Source organism: Tiliqua scincoides, chromosome 1 (assembly GCF_035046505.1).
Source record: "Tiliqua scincoides isolate rTilSci1 chromosome 1, rTilSci1.hap2, whole genome shotgun sequence".
In the NCBI taxonomy this organism is placed as follows: Eukaryota; Metazoa; Chordata; class Lepidosauria; order Squamata; family Scincidae; genus Tiliqua; species Tiliqua scincoides.
In genome coordinates, this window is record NC_089821.1 from 62,709,366 (window position 1) to 62,726,706 (window position 17,341).

General features: G+C 43.1%; 1 protein-coding gene across 9 annotated transcripts; it reads left to right on the plus strand.

The window, feature by feature from the left end:
- The first annotated feature begins 42 nt into the window (after window positions 1-42).
- SIRT3 (sirtuin 3) lies at window positions 43-16,588 on the plus strand. Of its 9 annotated transcripts, none has more exons than XM_066611190.1 (8): window positions 43-137; window positions 4,437-4,532; window positions 5,384-5,564; window positions 6,175-6,378; window positions 8,688-8,920; window positions 9,065-9,165; window positions 9,419-9,580; window positions 11,223-11,565. In XM_066611190.1, the coding sequence occupies exons 2-8, from the start codon at window positions 4,463-4,465 to the stop codon at window positions 11,511-11,513; spliced, it is 1,242 nt and encodes a 413-aa protein (XP_066467287.1). In that variant the 5' UTR covers window positions 43-137; window positions 4,437-4,462; the 3' UTR covers window positions 11,514-11,565. The 9 variants fall into 9 exon arrangements, 7 of the variants coding, with proteins under 7 accessions (XP_066467287.1, XP_066467286.1, XP_066467288.1 ...); XM_066611189.1 differs by having other exon boundaries at window positions 43-127; window positions 11,223-11,564; XM_066611191.1 differs by lacking the exon at window positions 43-137 and adding an exon at window positions 4,149-4,328.
- The last annotated feature ends 753 nt before the right edge of the window (window positions 16,589-17,341 follow it).

Below are 17,341 nucleotides of genomic sequence, written 5' to 3' on the forward strand. Positions count from 1 at the left end.
CGGCGCGGAGCATGCCGGGTACCGTATGGCCCCGCGTAGCACAGCACCGCTTCACAATTCCGCCTCGGAGGAGGAGCTTGGCGGGTGCTGGTCACCATGGCAACAGCGGCCTAGGCTTGTCTGAGAGGTCCGCGTTGGTGAGCGGGCGGCGAGCGTTGCAAGGCGGAGTGAACTGGTCCCGCTCAGGCACGGGCGGCAGGGAGACCTTTGCTGACCTGGGCGCGATGGGCACAGCTCCTGTCCCTGAGCGTCGGAGAGCCCGCCCTATGCCTGTCTGCTCAGAAGTAAGTCCCAGTAGAGTCAGTGGGGCTTCCTCCCAGGAAAGCGTGGATAGGACTGTAACCTGAGGCTACACTTGCCTGGAAGTAAGCCCATTGACTTTAATGGGACTTACTTCTGAGTAGACAGGCATAGACTTGGGCTGTAAGGCTGCAATGCTATGCACATTTTCCTGGGAGTAAGCCCCATTGACTATAATGGAACTTACTTCTGAGTAGGCATGCACAGGCTTGGACCCTAAAAGCATTAGGGGCAGGAGCTGTGAACATGTGCTAGAATGTGTTTTGCAGAGGAAATGCACGCCTTGCCCTGAGGAGCATCTTGCCAGGATGGGTGAAGGATGGAGCCAAAATATGGTCAAGAAAAGGTGTGGCACAGCATTTCTCATCATGTGTCCCCTGCTGCACCACTACGCATAGTCCACCTGTTGCAAGTACCACCAGAAGTAACTGGCAATTGATGATAGCATCTCCAGGTACTTCTGCGTTGGGCGGCCAGATGTGGCACAACAGACACTGGTAAGAGGCTTAGGGTGGACACTGAGCACACAAAAAGCACACGCTGGAGCTCTGCCCGCCAAGCTGAACCTCCTACTGCTGCTTGTCGTGTTGTGTAGCTGCTCTCAATGCCAGGTGACAGGAATCTGGGGGTTCCATGTGTACCACCAGCAGAGTGAGCAGGCATCCTCTTTTCCCAGGGCATGTCCTCTTTTTTAGCCTCGTGTCCTGGGAAAGAACTTAAATGCCCTCCTTTTCCTGTCAGCAGGCAGCACATAGCCTTCTTGTAATCAATAAATTTTATGTAATATAGTTTAAATTGGATAATAAGTAACGTAGTGTTTAAGTTAACCACATGAAATCCATATACAAGCGTTTCTAGCTTTTATTTTGTCATGTCCTGTATTTTTCTTGAATGTCCTACATTTTTGGGTGCCTTGTCCTCTTTTGAGGTTATGACATCTGGTCACCCTGACCACCAGACCACAGACCTCAAGTACCACAGTGGAACAAGGACCACTGGTGTAGCATAATTATGGGAGGAACTTTGGGACAGGGTGTATATATTAGAAGAAGATAATATAAGTATAAGAAGAGACAGGAATGAGATATGGGCAGGGAAGGTACAGAGGAGCTGTGGGCTCATGTATGTCAATTTATCACATTCAGCACGAAGTACTTTATAGGTGGTTTCTTACGTTACAAAGATGTCATTGAATTTATGACATTTGTTGTTGGAAATGTCAGTCAGCAGATGTGGAAATGCCTACAGTCAGGAATTTTGGAAGCGCTTCATGTTATCGATATGTTGGATACCAGGATATATATATATATAGGAATTTGATCCATTAGTTATATTGTTAACCTGTTTTACATGCCTTGATATAGTTGAGCATGTGATGCTTTTTGAAAAACAGACTTCTTACAGTAAAGAGAAAAAATTGCTACAGATTGGAAAACCAGATGGCCTGGGGTGAATTTGCCTGGCTTTGGCTGATGTGCAGCTGCAGCCGTACTTGAGTTGATTGAACCTGACCATAGTAGTCCATGCCTTAGTGACTTCAAGTCTTGATTACTGTAACATCCTATATGCAGATTGCCCTTGAAGACAGGTTGGAAGCTGCAATTTCTGCAGAATTCAATAGCCTGGGTGGTTGCCAGAACTTGGCGGTTTGTTTCTGTTGGACCACTGCGTGAACATAAGAAAAGCCCCACTGGATCAGGCCATAGGCCCATCTAGTCCAGCTTCCTGCGGCCCACAGCAGCCCACCAAATGCCCCAGGGAGCACACCAGACAACAAGAGACCTCATCCTAGTGTCCTCCCTTGCATCTGCCATTCTGACACAGCCCATTTCTAAAATCAGGAGGTTGCACATACACATCATGGCTTGTAACCCGTAATGGATTTTTCCTCCAGAAACTTGTCCAATCCCCTTTTAAAGTTGTCCAGGACTGCACTAGTTGCCCATTCATTTTCTAATTCAGGATGCTGTTATTGACCTTTAAAGCCCTTCATGGTTTGGGTCCAGGTTATCTGGAGGACCGCCTTCTCCCATATATATTTCAGCCTGCCCTCTTAAGTCATCTGCAGGGGCTCTCCTTCAAGTGCTGCCTTTGTCCCAAGTTAGAGGGATGGTGGCATGAGCTTTCTCTGTATTGGTGCCACAATTATGGAATTCCCTGCTGGCAAAGGCTCAAAACGTTTCATCTGGCATTTGGGTGATGGATTGGTGTCTGCCCTCTGTAATGGCGTTTTTGATCTGCTGCTTTTTTCTGTTCTAAATTGTCATCCCCCATGGTTTTATTGTTTCATTAATTTTATGTCTTTTAGTATACTGTAAATGTTGTTTAGTGAAAGTGAGCTGTATCGTGTGTTTACACGTGAGTAAGCAAACGTGCCTTAGTCCATTGGAAAGGGCAGGCTGAGAGGAATCCAACGACACCAGAATGGTCCTGATCCAATGAATGCAGCCCCCAAAAACACCTGAGAAAGAAGTTCCTCCCTCCAAGCAGATGAATGTATTGAGCCCTATGGAAAGTGAAACTAAGCCTCACGGTTGCATTTACTCCCGAGTAAGCAAACATGCCTTGGCTGGTGTAGAAGATCAGGTGAAGGAGAGTGCAAGGCTACCAGAATCGTCCTGATCCTATACCCCTGGAGCTAAACAAGTGCTGCAGATGGCAGCCTCCCCCCCACTAAAAAGGATCGAAACAGAGGCTTCAGCTGATAAGGTGAACTTTTTTGAGACTTGCAAAGCCAGCTGGATCCTGACAGTGATCTGGTTGAAAAAGAAGTTCTTAAATTGAACTGGGCACTGCGTAGGGTTGAAAATTACTGCTTTTGGGAGGGGGTGTTATTGCAGGCTACAGAGGAAATTCACTTGGTGGACCAGGGCTGGCTTATTTAATTATTTGTTTTACTTTAATTATTTATACTTATTTATTTTAATTTGCCTGATGATTTCACTTCCATCAAGACCAGTTCTGGTGAGTCATGGACAGATTGTCATTCTAAAAAGTGGGTCCCAGTACTAAAAGTTTGAGAACTGCTGCAATAAGGTGTTAGTAAGGGGTGTGTGTGACACCATTAGTGACCAAAATCACTAAAATCACAGTTTGGAGGAATAATACCATCATGTTATATATCAATCAATGTGTAATTTTATGCAGAATGTGTTCTTTCTTTGTTCTATCAAAGGTACAACCAAAAAAACCAGTGGGGGCGGAGTGATGGTACATCACCTTGCCCACCACCTGGGGTGTTGCCCCGCCCACTGCATGGGGGGGTGACACACTGGCATCCCATACCGGGTGACGCAAACCCTAGTGACACCACTGGCTCCACTCCCCTGAATTACATACTCTTCATGAACCATATTTAGTCCATGCCCCCCTTCCCTATTTTCTTAATAGACAATCAGTGGTATTTGTTAATCTTTTTGGACGTGTGAAAGATCTCAGCATGCAGTAGCAGGTCTTGGGTCTATTGCGCTCAACCTTTCCTGGATTGGAACTGGAAATTTAATCTTTTGTGGTATCTAAGTATGAAATGAGGTGCTTTCTAATATGCCTTTCTGCAGGATGCTTGTTCAGTGACTGTAACCTGGAAATTGATGATCTGTAAAGAGTTGATGGATGCTTCTGTAGTGAGTTTTAAAGGAATAATGTGATACGTGGGATATGCAAGAGGTGTTTGAATCTCTAGAAAAACAGTGTGAAAAAACTGGACTGATAGCAGTGAGCTTTGTCTTTGTATCAGTAACATTTTGAAAAAGTTGTGTTTAAGAAACATGAAGCCATGGTTCTTGGGCAATTATGGCAACAAATGTCCAAACTGCACATCTTGTCCTGGAGATTCAGGAACTAAAAAAACCCCGACAGATTTTTTGTTTTTTTTAACATGAGCTGATGCAGGTTCTTCTATTAGGAACATTATGGTAAAGAGCTTATTCAGCTCTGCTTGGCTCAAGATCACTGAAAGCAGAGTGGGTCTTTGCCCTATGCTCCAGATCCTCCTCCTGAGCATTTGGATTGCTAGAGACTGCATAATGGTAGCTTCTTTGCCATCCATGCTGGCAGAACCATTTGTTTCTTAGGGACAGTAAAGAGAAAGACGCAGAAATAGACCTGGAAACTTCCTTCTGATTTTTTCTTTCCAGTTTCAGGTCTAGGAAACTAAAGGGAAATGAACTGGGGTTTCAAAGTCTCTCTAGGAAGGAATATACTTTGTGCTGCAAGTCTTCGGGTATTAATAGGTGAGTAGCAGCCCAATTCAAAAGACTATAGATAATATGGAAAAGACATGGCAGATTTGGGGACAATTGATGTGAGGTGTGGAGGTTCCTGACCTGGAATGAAAGAGATACTTGGGGCACTGATGTTAATAAAATTGCTGCAGTTTATAGGAGGAAAGTCAAATGTAGGAAGCTGCTTTATGACTGCTCTGATTGGCGATAGCTCTCCAAGATCTCAGGCAGACTCTTTCTTAGGCCTGCTACCTGAGATACCAAGGATTAGAACTGCAGTCATCTGTATGCAAAGAGAAGTGCTCTATCACTGAGCTATGACTTCGGCTGCATCTGCTGGTTCAAAGTTAGACTCCAGTATTGTATACACTTACCTGGGAGTAAGTTCCATTGAAGTCAGAGGTGCTTACTTCTGCTCAGACGTGCATAGGCTTGCACTGTTAGCGTTGTTTTTACCTCTGTATCTGAGCTCTTAATAATTTTTTGTAGGACATTTTTAGTATGCAAATGGTTTTTCATTTGAATATCTTCTGAGCAGCTGTGTGAGATAAGTAAAATTTAACCTGTAGCTAGATGTGCTTGAAAATGGTGTTACAATATCTTTTTTTTTACTCATAAGTAAGTCCATTGTGTTCAGTAAGATTTAGACTGTAATCCTGTCTTGCTCACTGGAAACAAACAAGAGCCTTTTAAAAAAGTTTTTGTATTATGGCAGATACATGGTAGGTATTTACTAATAATTCCTGCTCTGCAGCAAATGCCAAGCTTGAGTTAGCTAAGTTGTATGGGTTTCTATTCCTCTGCAAAAATGTTGTGGTCAGCTGTGCTGAGGCCTGCTTTTGATTGTTGTTATCTCTTAGGATGGAGGAATCTCTGGATACATGCCCAGCAACATCATTACAAAAGCTCCTCTCATTCTATAGCCTCCAAAAATCTGCCCACAATTTCATTGGGATCTGCCTTCCACTATCTGAATGGAAACATATGGCAAAAGAGTCCAGAAAGCAACATGGAGAAGATGGCATGCAGTTATGGAGTGGGGTATAGTCTTTTTTTCCCCTTTTTGTACCTGTTCCTGTTAACCTGACATTGAATGCTGGCAGCTTCCTTCATAAAACAAGTTTGGGCTCTTGTTTTACTACTCACAGATTTGCATAGGCATAAGCCGTTCCTTTAGAAATGTCAGAACTGCCTAGCTGGATCAAAGCATCTAATCTTGGATTCTGTTTCCAGAGGCAGCCAGCTAGATGCCTCTGCAGGCCCATCTGCAGGTACATGAAAGTGATGCCCCTCCCCAACATTTGATACTGTTTTGTAGTTTCATTGCGTGTTTTGGATTTCTTATTTCTGTGTTCCCTGGAGACTCAAGTCTTACAGTGGCATTCCAATATTAAAATAATCTGAAATAAGGTTACCTGCAAAATAAGGAACATTCCTGAATTCATCTGGAATTCTGCATATTTATTGCTCACAGATATCTAGACAGATATCTATGTTTTCCCATGTGAAAATTGTCCCAGTTTGGAAGACCTATTCTGATTTTCCCAAATGTTAATTTGTTTCCAATTCCCCCAGTCTGGGTAAACTGGTCTGCAGAATGACATTTTAAAGTGCTTGCTTGTAACCTGTTGTGTGTGCACTGTGTTGTTAGCAGGATCCAGGGAGCCATTCGGCCCTTTTCCTTATCTACTACCCCAATGGTATTCTTTGGATCTGGCAGAGGAGGAAATACTGGTGGAAAGGAGAAGCTGACCCTGAAGGATGTGACTGAATTAATTCAGAAGAGAGAATGCCAGAGGATAGTGGTGATGGTTGGAGCAGGGCTGAGCACTCCTAGTGGTATCCCAGATTTCAGGTAACACCACAGCTGCTGTCAAGTGGGTTGTGCTTTTGATTGTACAAACATTACCCGTCCTTCAGTCCCTGGAGGAGTCTCTAACTTGTAGAAGCAATTTTCCATGGCCATCACACTGCTCAGATCACATTTGGAATAACTTTGAGAAGCACAGTGCTTGCTGTAGGAGTGGAGTATGAATGAGGAGTGGAGTATGAATGAGGGCTCAGATTATAGTTGTAGGAGGAGGGCAGGTAAGGGTGTTGGCATAACTTTTTTTTTAACTCCTATATAGTGAGATCCTGCTCCCATTTGCTTAATGGGTACCCAGAATAATTAAAAAGATGTCATCAAAATCACAAGACTGGCATTTTGCTATATGTTCTATAATTCTTCAACTGTTTTCTTGCTTCCATTATTGTTCCTTTCACAGATGATAACCTATGAGTAAAAACAGATGCAGTATAAAAACAAAATGCATAGTTGATGTATCAGTTGCTGTGAGTGTCCCGTATCTTTCTAGCTTCCCAGCTGATATGACAGACATGTTCTGGTGAACAGAATGCTAGCTCAGCCCAGCAGCGATCTCCCCAGTCCCGCGCCCGGGGCAAAGGTCAGCAGTGGTGCCCCCGCTGGCTGTCACTGCCCCCCCTGCAAATCCACCACCCCCCACTCACCTGAGGCTCATGGAGCCTCACACAACCTGAACCCCTGTTGGGGAAGCCTCTCTGAGGTTCCCCGACACTATAAACTGTGTTTCCAGAAAACCAGAAGCACAGTTTCTGACCCTGTCAGGAGCTTTAGAGAGGCTTCCACGGGATGCTAGAGGTTCGTGCCTGGGGCATTTGCCCCATAGAACCCAATGGTAGGTCCACAACTGGCTCAGCCGACCAGTGGCATAGCTAATGATTGTGTAGCCCGATGCCAAGCTCAAAATGCTGCCCCAGAAGTAATGTCATGCCCGGGCTTTTTAAAAAGTGAAAATTGGGAGGAACCCACTTTGTCCCCCCAGCAGCTCACCACCCACTTGCTCTGCTGCCTCCCCCATCAGCAGCATAGCTAAGACATCTATTCGCTACCCAGGGTCAAAGAAGATTTTGTAGGCCCCCCCCGCATGATAAAATCAAATTTAATTAAGTAAATAAATAAAAAGTTGTTGGTTCCATGCTGTATCATAATAACATCTCATTGATACTCAGAACAATCAGTCTCATAGGTCAGTTTGGAGTTAAGCAAGTTCACTTTTTATTCCACAAGACAGTTGTGTTTTCATTTTCTGGTTAATTGGCCATAATTTTTGGTAGAACACAGATATTCCAATGCGGTTTGTTTCATTGCACTCTGCATTGAATTACCTTTCCAATGATATACAACATGATGGTATTATTCATACAAACCAAAATTTTCACAATTTTGGTCACTAGTGTTAAGCTCAGCTTATTGTCCCCCTAAAGCTTGATGCCTCGTGGAACTGCTACCCCCTACACCCCTTTAGCTATGCCACTGCAGCCATCCTCCTTGGCCTTCCCCACCAAGCTTCAAGCAGATTGTTTGCCAAAAAATCAAAAAAAACTTTGCATATACGTTCATGCATCTATTTGTTCATTTGTTGCTTTATTAATCAGGAAAAAATAAAGCGTTTTGGAGTGTTAAACTGCTGTTGGGCAGGCTTGTTGGTGACATCACATATTACCAACTAGATAGTGCTACACACAGCCAGCTACTGCTTTAAACTATCACAATCATTTTCTTTAGAACTCCTCCTTTTTTTCTAAAGATCAAACGTAGTAAAGATACTTCCAGTACAGCCCAACTGTTCTAAATATGTAGTGTGTTTCTTCACCGTGTATCTGTTCAAAAACAATAAAAGTGGACCGTGAACAAAATTACACCTGAATTTGATCTGAAAAAATAGCTTATGCTGATCCAAAGGTCTAAATAAAAATTTAATAGTCTTTGGGCACAATCCTAACCAGGTCTCCTTAGAAGTAAGTCCTATTTTGTTCAGTGGGGCTTATTCTCAGGAAAGTGTGGTTCGGATTGCAGCCTTTGTTCTTTGGAGGAAGAAACAGGCAAATTAGGCCCAAATCCTAACCAACTTTCCAGCGCTGACATAGCTGTACCAACAGGGCATGTGCTGCATCCTGCAGTTGGGTGGCGGACACAGAGGCCTCCTCAAGGTAAGGGAATGTTTGTTCCCTTACCTTGGTGCTGGAAAGTGGGTTAGGATTGCGCCCTTAGTTAGGTTGACAAGGCTAGGTGGTATAGCAGTCTCCTCATGGAAACTATTCCAAATTTTCTTCTGCATGCTGGCTTCTCTTGTCTTTCAGATCACCTGGGAGTGGCCTCTACAGCAACCTCCAGCAGTATAACATTCCCTACCCTGAAGCCATCTTTGAGCTAAACTATTTTTTTCACAACCCTAAGCCATTCTTCATGTTGGCCAAGGAATTGTACCCCGGCAACTACAGACCCAACTATGCCCACTACTTCCTCCGACTTCTACTTGACAAAGGACTCCTTTTGCGTCTGTACACACAGAACATTGATGGGCTGGAAAGAGGTAACCCCCCCCCCCAGTTTGGATTTAAGAGATGAATTGAGGGCAGTGTCAGACTGAAGCAGTGAGATTTTGGGTATTGGGGTGCTAACTTTGGACTGAAGAAAGATTTCAGCTGATCTGATCTCTCTACCTTTTGCGTTCTAGTTGCTGGGATTCCTCCAGATAAATTAGTTGAAGCTCATGGCACGTTTGCTTCTGCAACATGCACTGTCTGTCGAAGATCATACTCTGGTGAGGACTTCAGGGTGAGTGATGGCATAGCAGATGCAAAATCTCAGGAATATCACAGAAGCATATGTAAAGAGGATGTTAGTTCTATTGTACTGTGATACCAAGATCCTTGCTTCAAAATGCTCACGTGGTTGCTTTTGGCTTCATTACAGTTTGGCATGTGCAATAATCAGGATCCAAGAAAAATGTCTATTTTCATTTTAGGTGATGTAAGACTGTTGCTTATATGCCTAACATGGGCTTTTATCTTATTTGATTTCATTTCAGGGGGATGTGATGGCTGATAAGATCCCCAAATGTCCTGTGTGCACTGGAATCATTAAGCCTGACATTGTGTTCTTTGGGGAACAGCTCCCTCATCGGTTCTTCTTGCATGTGACAGATTTTCCGATGGCAGACCTGCTCTTTGTCGTCGGAACCTCCCTTGAGGTTTGAACTATCAGGAACATGGGAAGAGAATGAGAGCTGGGGTATTGACACAAAGTGTTTCAGGGACTCTGGACTGTACAGAGTAAGGATCCAGAGGGGGTAAGAGAGTGGCAATTAGGGATCAATGAAATCGCATGTGAATTAAGACATGTGAAATATGGGTTTATAGATAGCTCTGGAAGCAGAAGTTGCTAAAATCCAAGAAGGGTTTTAATATCTACTAATGTAAGATATGCACAATTTCTGAAAAGCAGGGATGGAAACAATGGATACTATAGCTGCTCAGTGACAGAACAGAAATAAAGGTGACCTTAGCACAGAGAAATGACAGAGGATCAGGCACCCAGCTGAAAACTACATTAGAAATGCAGTTCTCAAATGTTTCCCTGTAGACATAATTATCCCTGTGTCCCTACTAGGGGCCCAACTTACAACTTGTTCTGGTCTTAAAATTCACTCTCTCAGCAGCTGTGTCAACTGATGGGGGAGCCAGTGAAGGCAAAATCACTTGCATTCCTGTATACTTGTGCTGTAGGAATCAGAAGTAGTGAATCAGTACATCAGTAATGAGTAAAAGCCCAATCCTATTCAATTTTCCAGTGCTAGTGCAGTTGTGTCAGTGAGTTGTGTGCTGCAACCTGTGGTGGAGGGGCAGTCACTGGAACCTTCTTAAGATATGGGAACATTTGTTTGCTTACCATGGGGCTGCATTGTGGCTAACCCGGAGCTGGAAAATTGGATAGGATTGGATAGCACAAGTAAAAAGCCATGTAAGCTTTCTTTAGCCACTCTTGGAATGCTCTTCTTAGTTGACTCTAGAAGGGGAACCAGCAAGTTTTAGCTGCTGGCATAACCTAATGGGTAAGAACTGAGTTATAAAAGAAGTCCATGGTTCAAGCATCACTTCACCACATGGACTGTAATTATGAAGAACATGTTAGTTTGGCCCACTTTTGTTTGTTACAGTGTAAAAAAAAATTTCTAATCAAAATAGTGTTGGGTAGGCTATTGAGATCAAAACCACAGTGGGGACAAAGGATTAAAGCTACCACTATTTTTCCCCATTTTGGGTGCTCAACCTGTGCTCTTGATGGAAAAAAAAGGAAAAAAGTAGGCCAAAGTAATGTGTTTTTTGTAACATATTTTGCCCTCAGTGTTATTCAAGGCCACTGAATGGCCTTGAGGAAATCATGCTATCACAGCCTTAAATCCATATTGTGCTGCACTTCTGAGTTAATACTGGCCTTCCTTCCTACGTTCTTGTAAGAAGTATTGAAGTATTGAAATAATGTACAAATAATACCTTGTTATTCACTGGTGTTCCAGGTGGACCTTGGTATCAGTGGTGAGTCAAATCAGTGAATACCAAGGTCCCACCCGTATGTGTGAAATGCTTTGAGCACTTAAGAGAATCGTTTTCTGCTAAATATTGAGACTATAACAGCATATTATGTTATGTAATAAATGTTTGAATGGGGAATATGGAAAAGTCTAATTTAAGACTTAGTCATTCTGAGGCCCTTCCATTTAGTTCTCAGAGAAAACAGGCAACAAAATGCTATGAATTTCTTGTGAGAGATATTAAGATATCTTTACTTTGGGACAGCTGCAGCCTATTTCTTTTTTTTCTTGGTATTTGTAGGTTGAGCCCTTTGCTAGTTTGGCGGGTGCAGTTCAAGGCTCTGTTCCACGTGTGCTGATCAATCGGGACCTGGTGGGGCCATTTGCATATCAGCCACATTACAATGATGTGGCTGAACTGGGCGATGTGGTCAGTGGAGTGGAGAAGGTGGTGAATCTGCTGGGCTGGAAAGAGGAGTTACAGGAATTAATGAAGAAAGAAACAGAAAAGGTACAGAAACTCAAACTGAAAACGTTGCTTCTCCTCACACTCCTCATTCCTTTTGCACAGTGTCTCACAAGTGCAAAGTAATGGTAGGATTATGAATCAAATGAAAGGCTCATATCTAACACAACACAGTTCATGTTGTTGATCTTTTTATTATCAATGCATTCCAATATCTACCTCACAGATATTTCTTGGTGTTAATATTTTATTCCAGATAAATCCAGGCAGATCACATGCCTAAAATCTGCCTGGTTGGTGACTGCTGTTTGAACAGTTCTCATAGATTCAATTCTACTGACGTCATATAGAGATGTGTGGATGGTTCATGTTGGGACAATGAATGTAGGAAGCGGCCATACAACCACTTGATCAAGAACTCTGAGTGTGTTAGAATCTGCATCCCCCGTGGGAATGGGAGTCTTGAATCTATTGAGTAGCTTCTTTGCACCAAGCTATATGCTTCCAACTTTAAACAAATGTTATTGAAAAAAATCTAGGCTACCTAACAGTATAAACAAAATAACTTGGATTAGGATACCTCAGAAAAGCGGTTTTAAAATAGTTGTTCAGCCTTCATACTTGCTGAATTATTCCTTGTAAAGGACATGATCCAAAGACACAGAGGCTTCTTGCCCCTTTCTGTACAAAAGAAAATACAAGCACAGGGCCTCTCCCTTCCTCACATCCTCTGCATCACATCCACATCACATATTCTTGAATGAAGAGTGATATAGCAATGTGTTAAATAAATAGAATGGAAATACATAAAATAAAGAGCATATTCCTCTGTTCATAGAAGAAAATTAGGAAGCAAATACTAGTTGCATCTTATGCATGCCTCAGACTTTGGTGCGTGGAGCCCTGCGCAAACTTTGGCACAGCTCCCCAGGTCAGGAAAAGTGAAAGCGGAGTGATCGTGCCCCGCTCCACAAAACCGGAAGCGGAGTACGATCACTCCGCTTTCCCTTCTGACGGGTGCACCCTCCAGTCCCTGCAGCAGCCGTCCCTGTGTGCAGGGAGCCCTGCGCGATTGCCTGCAGGGCGTCCCAGGTCAGGGAGAGTGGGGCGATTGCTGCCTTCCCCCTGCCCCCGCAAAGACTTACCGTGGGTTTCAAACTCCCAGAGAGTTTGAAAACCACAGACACAGCATCAAAATTTTACTCTGGTGAGTAAAAGTTGGCTTCTGGGGACACCAGCTCTCCCCCCCCCCCCCCCGGTTTTAGAGCCAACAGGGATCAGAATTCAAGGTTCAAGTCCACACCTATAACTAATGTCAAATACTTAAACTAACTTCCTAATTTCTTCCTGTGCTGGAACAAGCAGGTGGGCTGGCCTGCGCTGTATCCAGTGTAGGATTTGGGCTGGCTGTGACGCAACACAGGGCAAGTGGAATTGACTCCCCTTCCCCCAAATAACACGGCAGTGGCCCAAATGGGTCTACTTGGATCTGCGCCACCTAATAGGTGGTGCAGATCCGAGTAGCGCAGAACTAGGCTGGGCTGCCTAAGAGGATGATTAGGATCTGGCCTATTCCCACCCTGGAATGCCCCTGCCCTTCTCAGACCCGTGTGCCGGCGGCCAACCGGCAGTGCTGCTGAGGCTGCTTCTGGCTTTCCGAGACCAACACAAGCCCCCTTGCGGCAGCCTAGGGTGATCTTTGGATTGCACCCTAAGTATCTATTTGCCTCTGAAACTTATGGAGACACAGACACAGGCAGTTTCACCTGCAGTTCTTTTTCTTTTTAAGCCTTTCTAAACTTGGATGGTACATAGTATGGTTCTGTTTCATATTAAAAGTATGACTTGGAAAGACAAGAGAGAGCCATGTGGGCAGGCTCCCTAGCACAGCCAAGTGGTAAACAGAACTATATCATGCAGATTGTGCAAGACTGTTGGTTTGATAGAGCTGGTGGATAAATCTGGGGTAGAGGAGGGGAAGCTTTAGCAAGCAGGGCAGAGGTAGATAACCATCAGAAGCACTTTTATAAGGAGTCCAGCACTTGTGGAAAAAAACATTAACAGTACCAGCTGTACAATCAAAAAATATTTATATCACACTGCATTTCAAATGCTAGTCTCAAGGGAAAAATGGTTTCACAAATAAGATAGTTGAATCTGCTCACTCATTTGCTCAAGCATGATCTTCAGTCATATATATTTCTCAGATGCTTACCAAGTGAAAGCAGTATAATTGGTCAGATTGATTACATAATTATTGGCTAAGAAAGATCCCATATAAGGCAGGAAGAAAGATGAACAGATGCAACTGCCTGGTTAATTTGCGAATCAATTCTACCTTTGAGAAAGACTGATGTTTAAAATACATTGGGAACAATTTTTTGTGAACAACTATCCCCTGTAAAATTAGGCAGCATTAAAATTGAGTATACTAATATAATAGCAGCAGGCCTGTTGCACTTTAAGATCGTGATTTCATTTAACTGTGGAAAAATCAGCCCTGTGCTTTGAGGGGAGGGTTGCAACAACAATCCATAATGCCTGGTGCATTCAATTTGTTGGCATTGGGGTTAGATTCTACCTATTCCCTCCCTTCCTCCAGCTGAAATGCAAGATGGGGTAAATAGTCAATTTTTTATGAAGGTCATTTAGCAAACTGTCTAGAGGAGATAAACACTAATGGCTTTTTCTGGTATGCTTATAACTCAACATGTTTGTATTTAATTGCTAAGGTAAACATTTGCCTTCATCTCCATGCTGTTGCTTTTTATTTATTTATAATATTTATATCTCCCACTAATATGGGTACCCAGTGTGGCTTCAGTCACTGTCAACAGTTGAACTAATGTCCTCTGCAACAAGCAAGCTTCACCAGCAAGCAATTTATGTTCTTTCTATTTTTAGCTGGATGCAAAAGACAAACAGGAAATTTGACCCCTGCTGCTGAAAGTGATGCTTACCTCCTAAGAGATCAAGTCACATCCTGGCCAAATGTTGCAATACCAAGAGCAGAGGACTGAAGAAAAATGTGTTTTCTATCTTGCTAGGGTAATAAAGTACAAGAACTAAGAATTATGTGGAAAGCCACTTTAGTTGAGTTTGAGTGTCTTCCAAGCACCAGATGTTGTTGAGGCTCTAAAAAAATGTTCAAATGATAGATCATGAATGGCTTTTGGCGAGAGAGGCTCCCCATCTCACATACAAGCTAAGGAAATGACATTCAACACAGCTGCTACCTCCCATTACATAGACTTTGTCCTATTTCTTGTGTCACTTAGATTTTTTTGCTCTATAAACCTCACTAATAATGTGGTGTTCTTTGGCTGAACTACCCTTTCAACACATATTCAAGCTGAATCTCTATCATTTTATACATTTGTTAAAGTGCTTCAGTGATGCAGCCTTTATCAACTCTGTCTTGGGAACCTGGCTGTTGAGTCACATCTTCTGGTGCAGAACATTGTGAAGATCTGACTGCAAACAATAATTTTTTTTTTTCCAATATGAGAGGTGGTACATGGGATGACATCTGTATATTCACATATCTAGCAACTACAACCCAAATGTGGTGAATTAACTTCTACTCAACAAGAATAACTGCTAATCAACAAAAATACCTTTTATGAAGCTCCTATAACTCGTTCAACATCTCTGTGCATTTATCTGCCAAAACTTTGCTTTTCATTCTTCTAATAATGTCCAACATACAATGCCTGTAAAGTTTCTGGGTATATTGAAGATCAGTTAATTACAAGCTTGTATTTGCTCATTATTGCTTTAAAAGATGCAGATACTGACTTTAAGGTTTCTTCTATCAAAATAGTTGATTAGTAAATGGAAGTGAGCTTTGGGTGATGAAAAGGGTATTATTTGTAACGTTATCCAATCAGCCTCAGAAACAGTAAATGCTGCTAATCTAGTACTGGTGTATTATGAGTTTCGAATCACCAAATCCTACCAGTACAATGATTTTTCTCTTTATCATCTTTGCTTTATAGACAGGTGCAACCTATTTATCCACGGATTTTTTAATGTGGATTTGTTGAGAATCGGGTGGGGGGAATTGAAAGTTGAACACACCTTTGCCTGTGCTGCCATCTCCCTCAGTTTCAAGGCAGCCCAAAACACTGCAAAAAGGCTCCTCCTCAAATAGGCAGGGAAATAGCCCTGGAGCCATGGAAGAGGTTCCCCTTCCTAAGAAACAGTAAGACTCCTGGAGCCCCTGAGGCAGGAAAGAGGGGAAGGGGGGGCGGAAAACCTCTGCAACCAGAACACATGCAGCATGGTGGAGCATTCACACACACACAGGGGCAGGTGTGGTAGTAACGGGATTGCTTTAAAAAACCCAGGGAGTGTTTGCCAAATTCCTCCCCCCTTCAGACTGAGATGGTGCAGGCTCTTTGTGCTCCAGCCTACACAAACAAAATAGCCAGCAAGCAAGTCTCCCCAGCAAGCCAAAGCATGAGATTTAGGCTACAATCCAATCCGTACTTTCCTGGGAGTAAGCCCCATTGACTAGAATGGGACTTACTTCTGAGTAGGCAGGCATAGGACTGGGCCCTCAGGCTATAATCCAATCCACTTTCCTGGGAGTAAGCCCCATTGACTAGAATGGAACTTACTTCTGAGTAGGCAGGCATAGGACTGGGCTCTCAGGCTACAATCCAATCCACTTTCCTGGGAGTAAGCCCCATTGACTAGAATGGGACACTTCTGAGTAGAAATGCATAGGACTAGACTCTTAAAAGCTCAGCATCCCACCTGTGAAAGAAGTGGGGACAGCTGGCAACGGGGAGGGCTGAGTACAGAGCCGAGGAGGGGGAGGCAAATGAGAACAGCTGCCTTAGTTTCCTTCCAGCTGGAAGTGTCAGGCTGCAGCGTATTTGGGTAACTCTATGGAATTTAGCACAACACGTTATTTCGTGTTTTTTGTTTTTCATACCCATGGAACTCACGCCCATAAATAGGCTCCACCTGTACTGTGAAACACTAAGGTTCTGAATAAATTATGACTATATGTAACAGCTGGGATGGTGCACAGGTATTCCTAACAGGAGAAACCCCCTCATCCCCCTCCCAGAGGTGATTGTCACTATAATTAGGACTTCTATGTCTGAATCGTGCAGAAGTTAACATGCAAAATATTTTTGTTATGATACTGTAAAAAGATTCAAAATAAATACAGACTCCAGACTTCCATATCCTCACTCCCTTGTGTATTTCAAGCATTTATTTGCTAAATGTTATGTATTGTACTTATAAAAGCAGCCTGTGCACATGGACTTGGAAGCAAATGCCACTGAACACAGTAGTACCCATGCCCATGTAGACACTCACAGTATTGGGCTATAAAAGCCATGGAAGGCTAGGATTACCTTGCCCTTATATACTTTGATATTCAACCACCCCATCCCCTCTTAGAACTTGGTTATTACTCTGTTAGAGGCTGGATTAAAAAAGAAAATTCTCTGAAGCTGTTTTTGTAGCCAGGGAATTTCTACAGAACCTGCGATCACACATTTAAATGAACAGATTTGTTTATGTGAATGTGCGATTCAAATATTGGATTGGGAAGCTCTTGAATTTAATAGTAAGCTATTCAAATGAGGCAATATTTGCATCACCAACGTAACAAAGAGCAGAAGTGGGCATTTTTTGTTGTATACTTTTGACATGAGCAAAACTGTTTCCTTTTCTGTGTTTGCAAAGACACAAACTCCAGCTTTCCCACCAAAAGTTTAGAAAAAGTGCAGGGAGGGCAATTTAATTCCCTCCCAAATGGCCAACTGGAAAGTGGAGGAGCTAAGTTGCTCATATGGGAACAAACAGCCATTCAGGAGAGGGTGTCGGAACTGAAACACTGAGCTAAAAATCACTGAGGTGTGCATCACTGTATAATTCAGCTGTATCAGCTGAATTGTGCTCCTGAACTATTTGAGACAGTGATTGCTACC

Bases quoted from the DNA above. Each gene is read 5' to 3' on its own strand.
- SIRT3 (XM_066611190.1), top strand. From the start codon at position 4,463: ATGAACTGGGGTTTCAAAGTCTCTCTAGGAAGGAATATACTTTGTGCT. The intron at 4,533-5,383 runs GTGAGTAGCAGC...GTTATCTCTTAG, and splicing joins AAGTCTTCGGGTATTAATAG to GATGGAGGAATCTCTGGATA. The intron at 5,565-6,174 runs GTATAGTCTTTT...CTGTGTTGTTAG, and splicing joins GCATGCAGTTATGGAGTGGG to CAGGATCCAGGGAGCCATTC.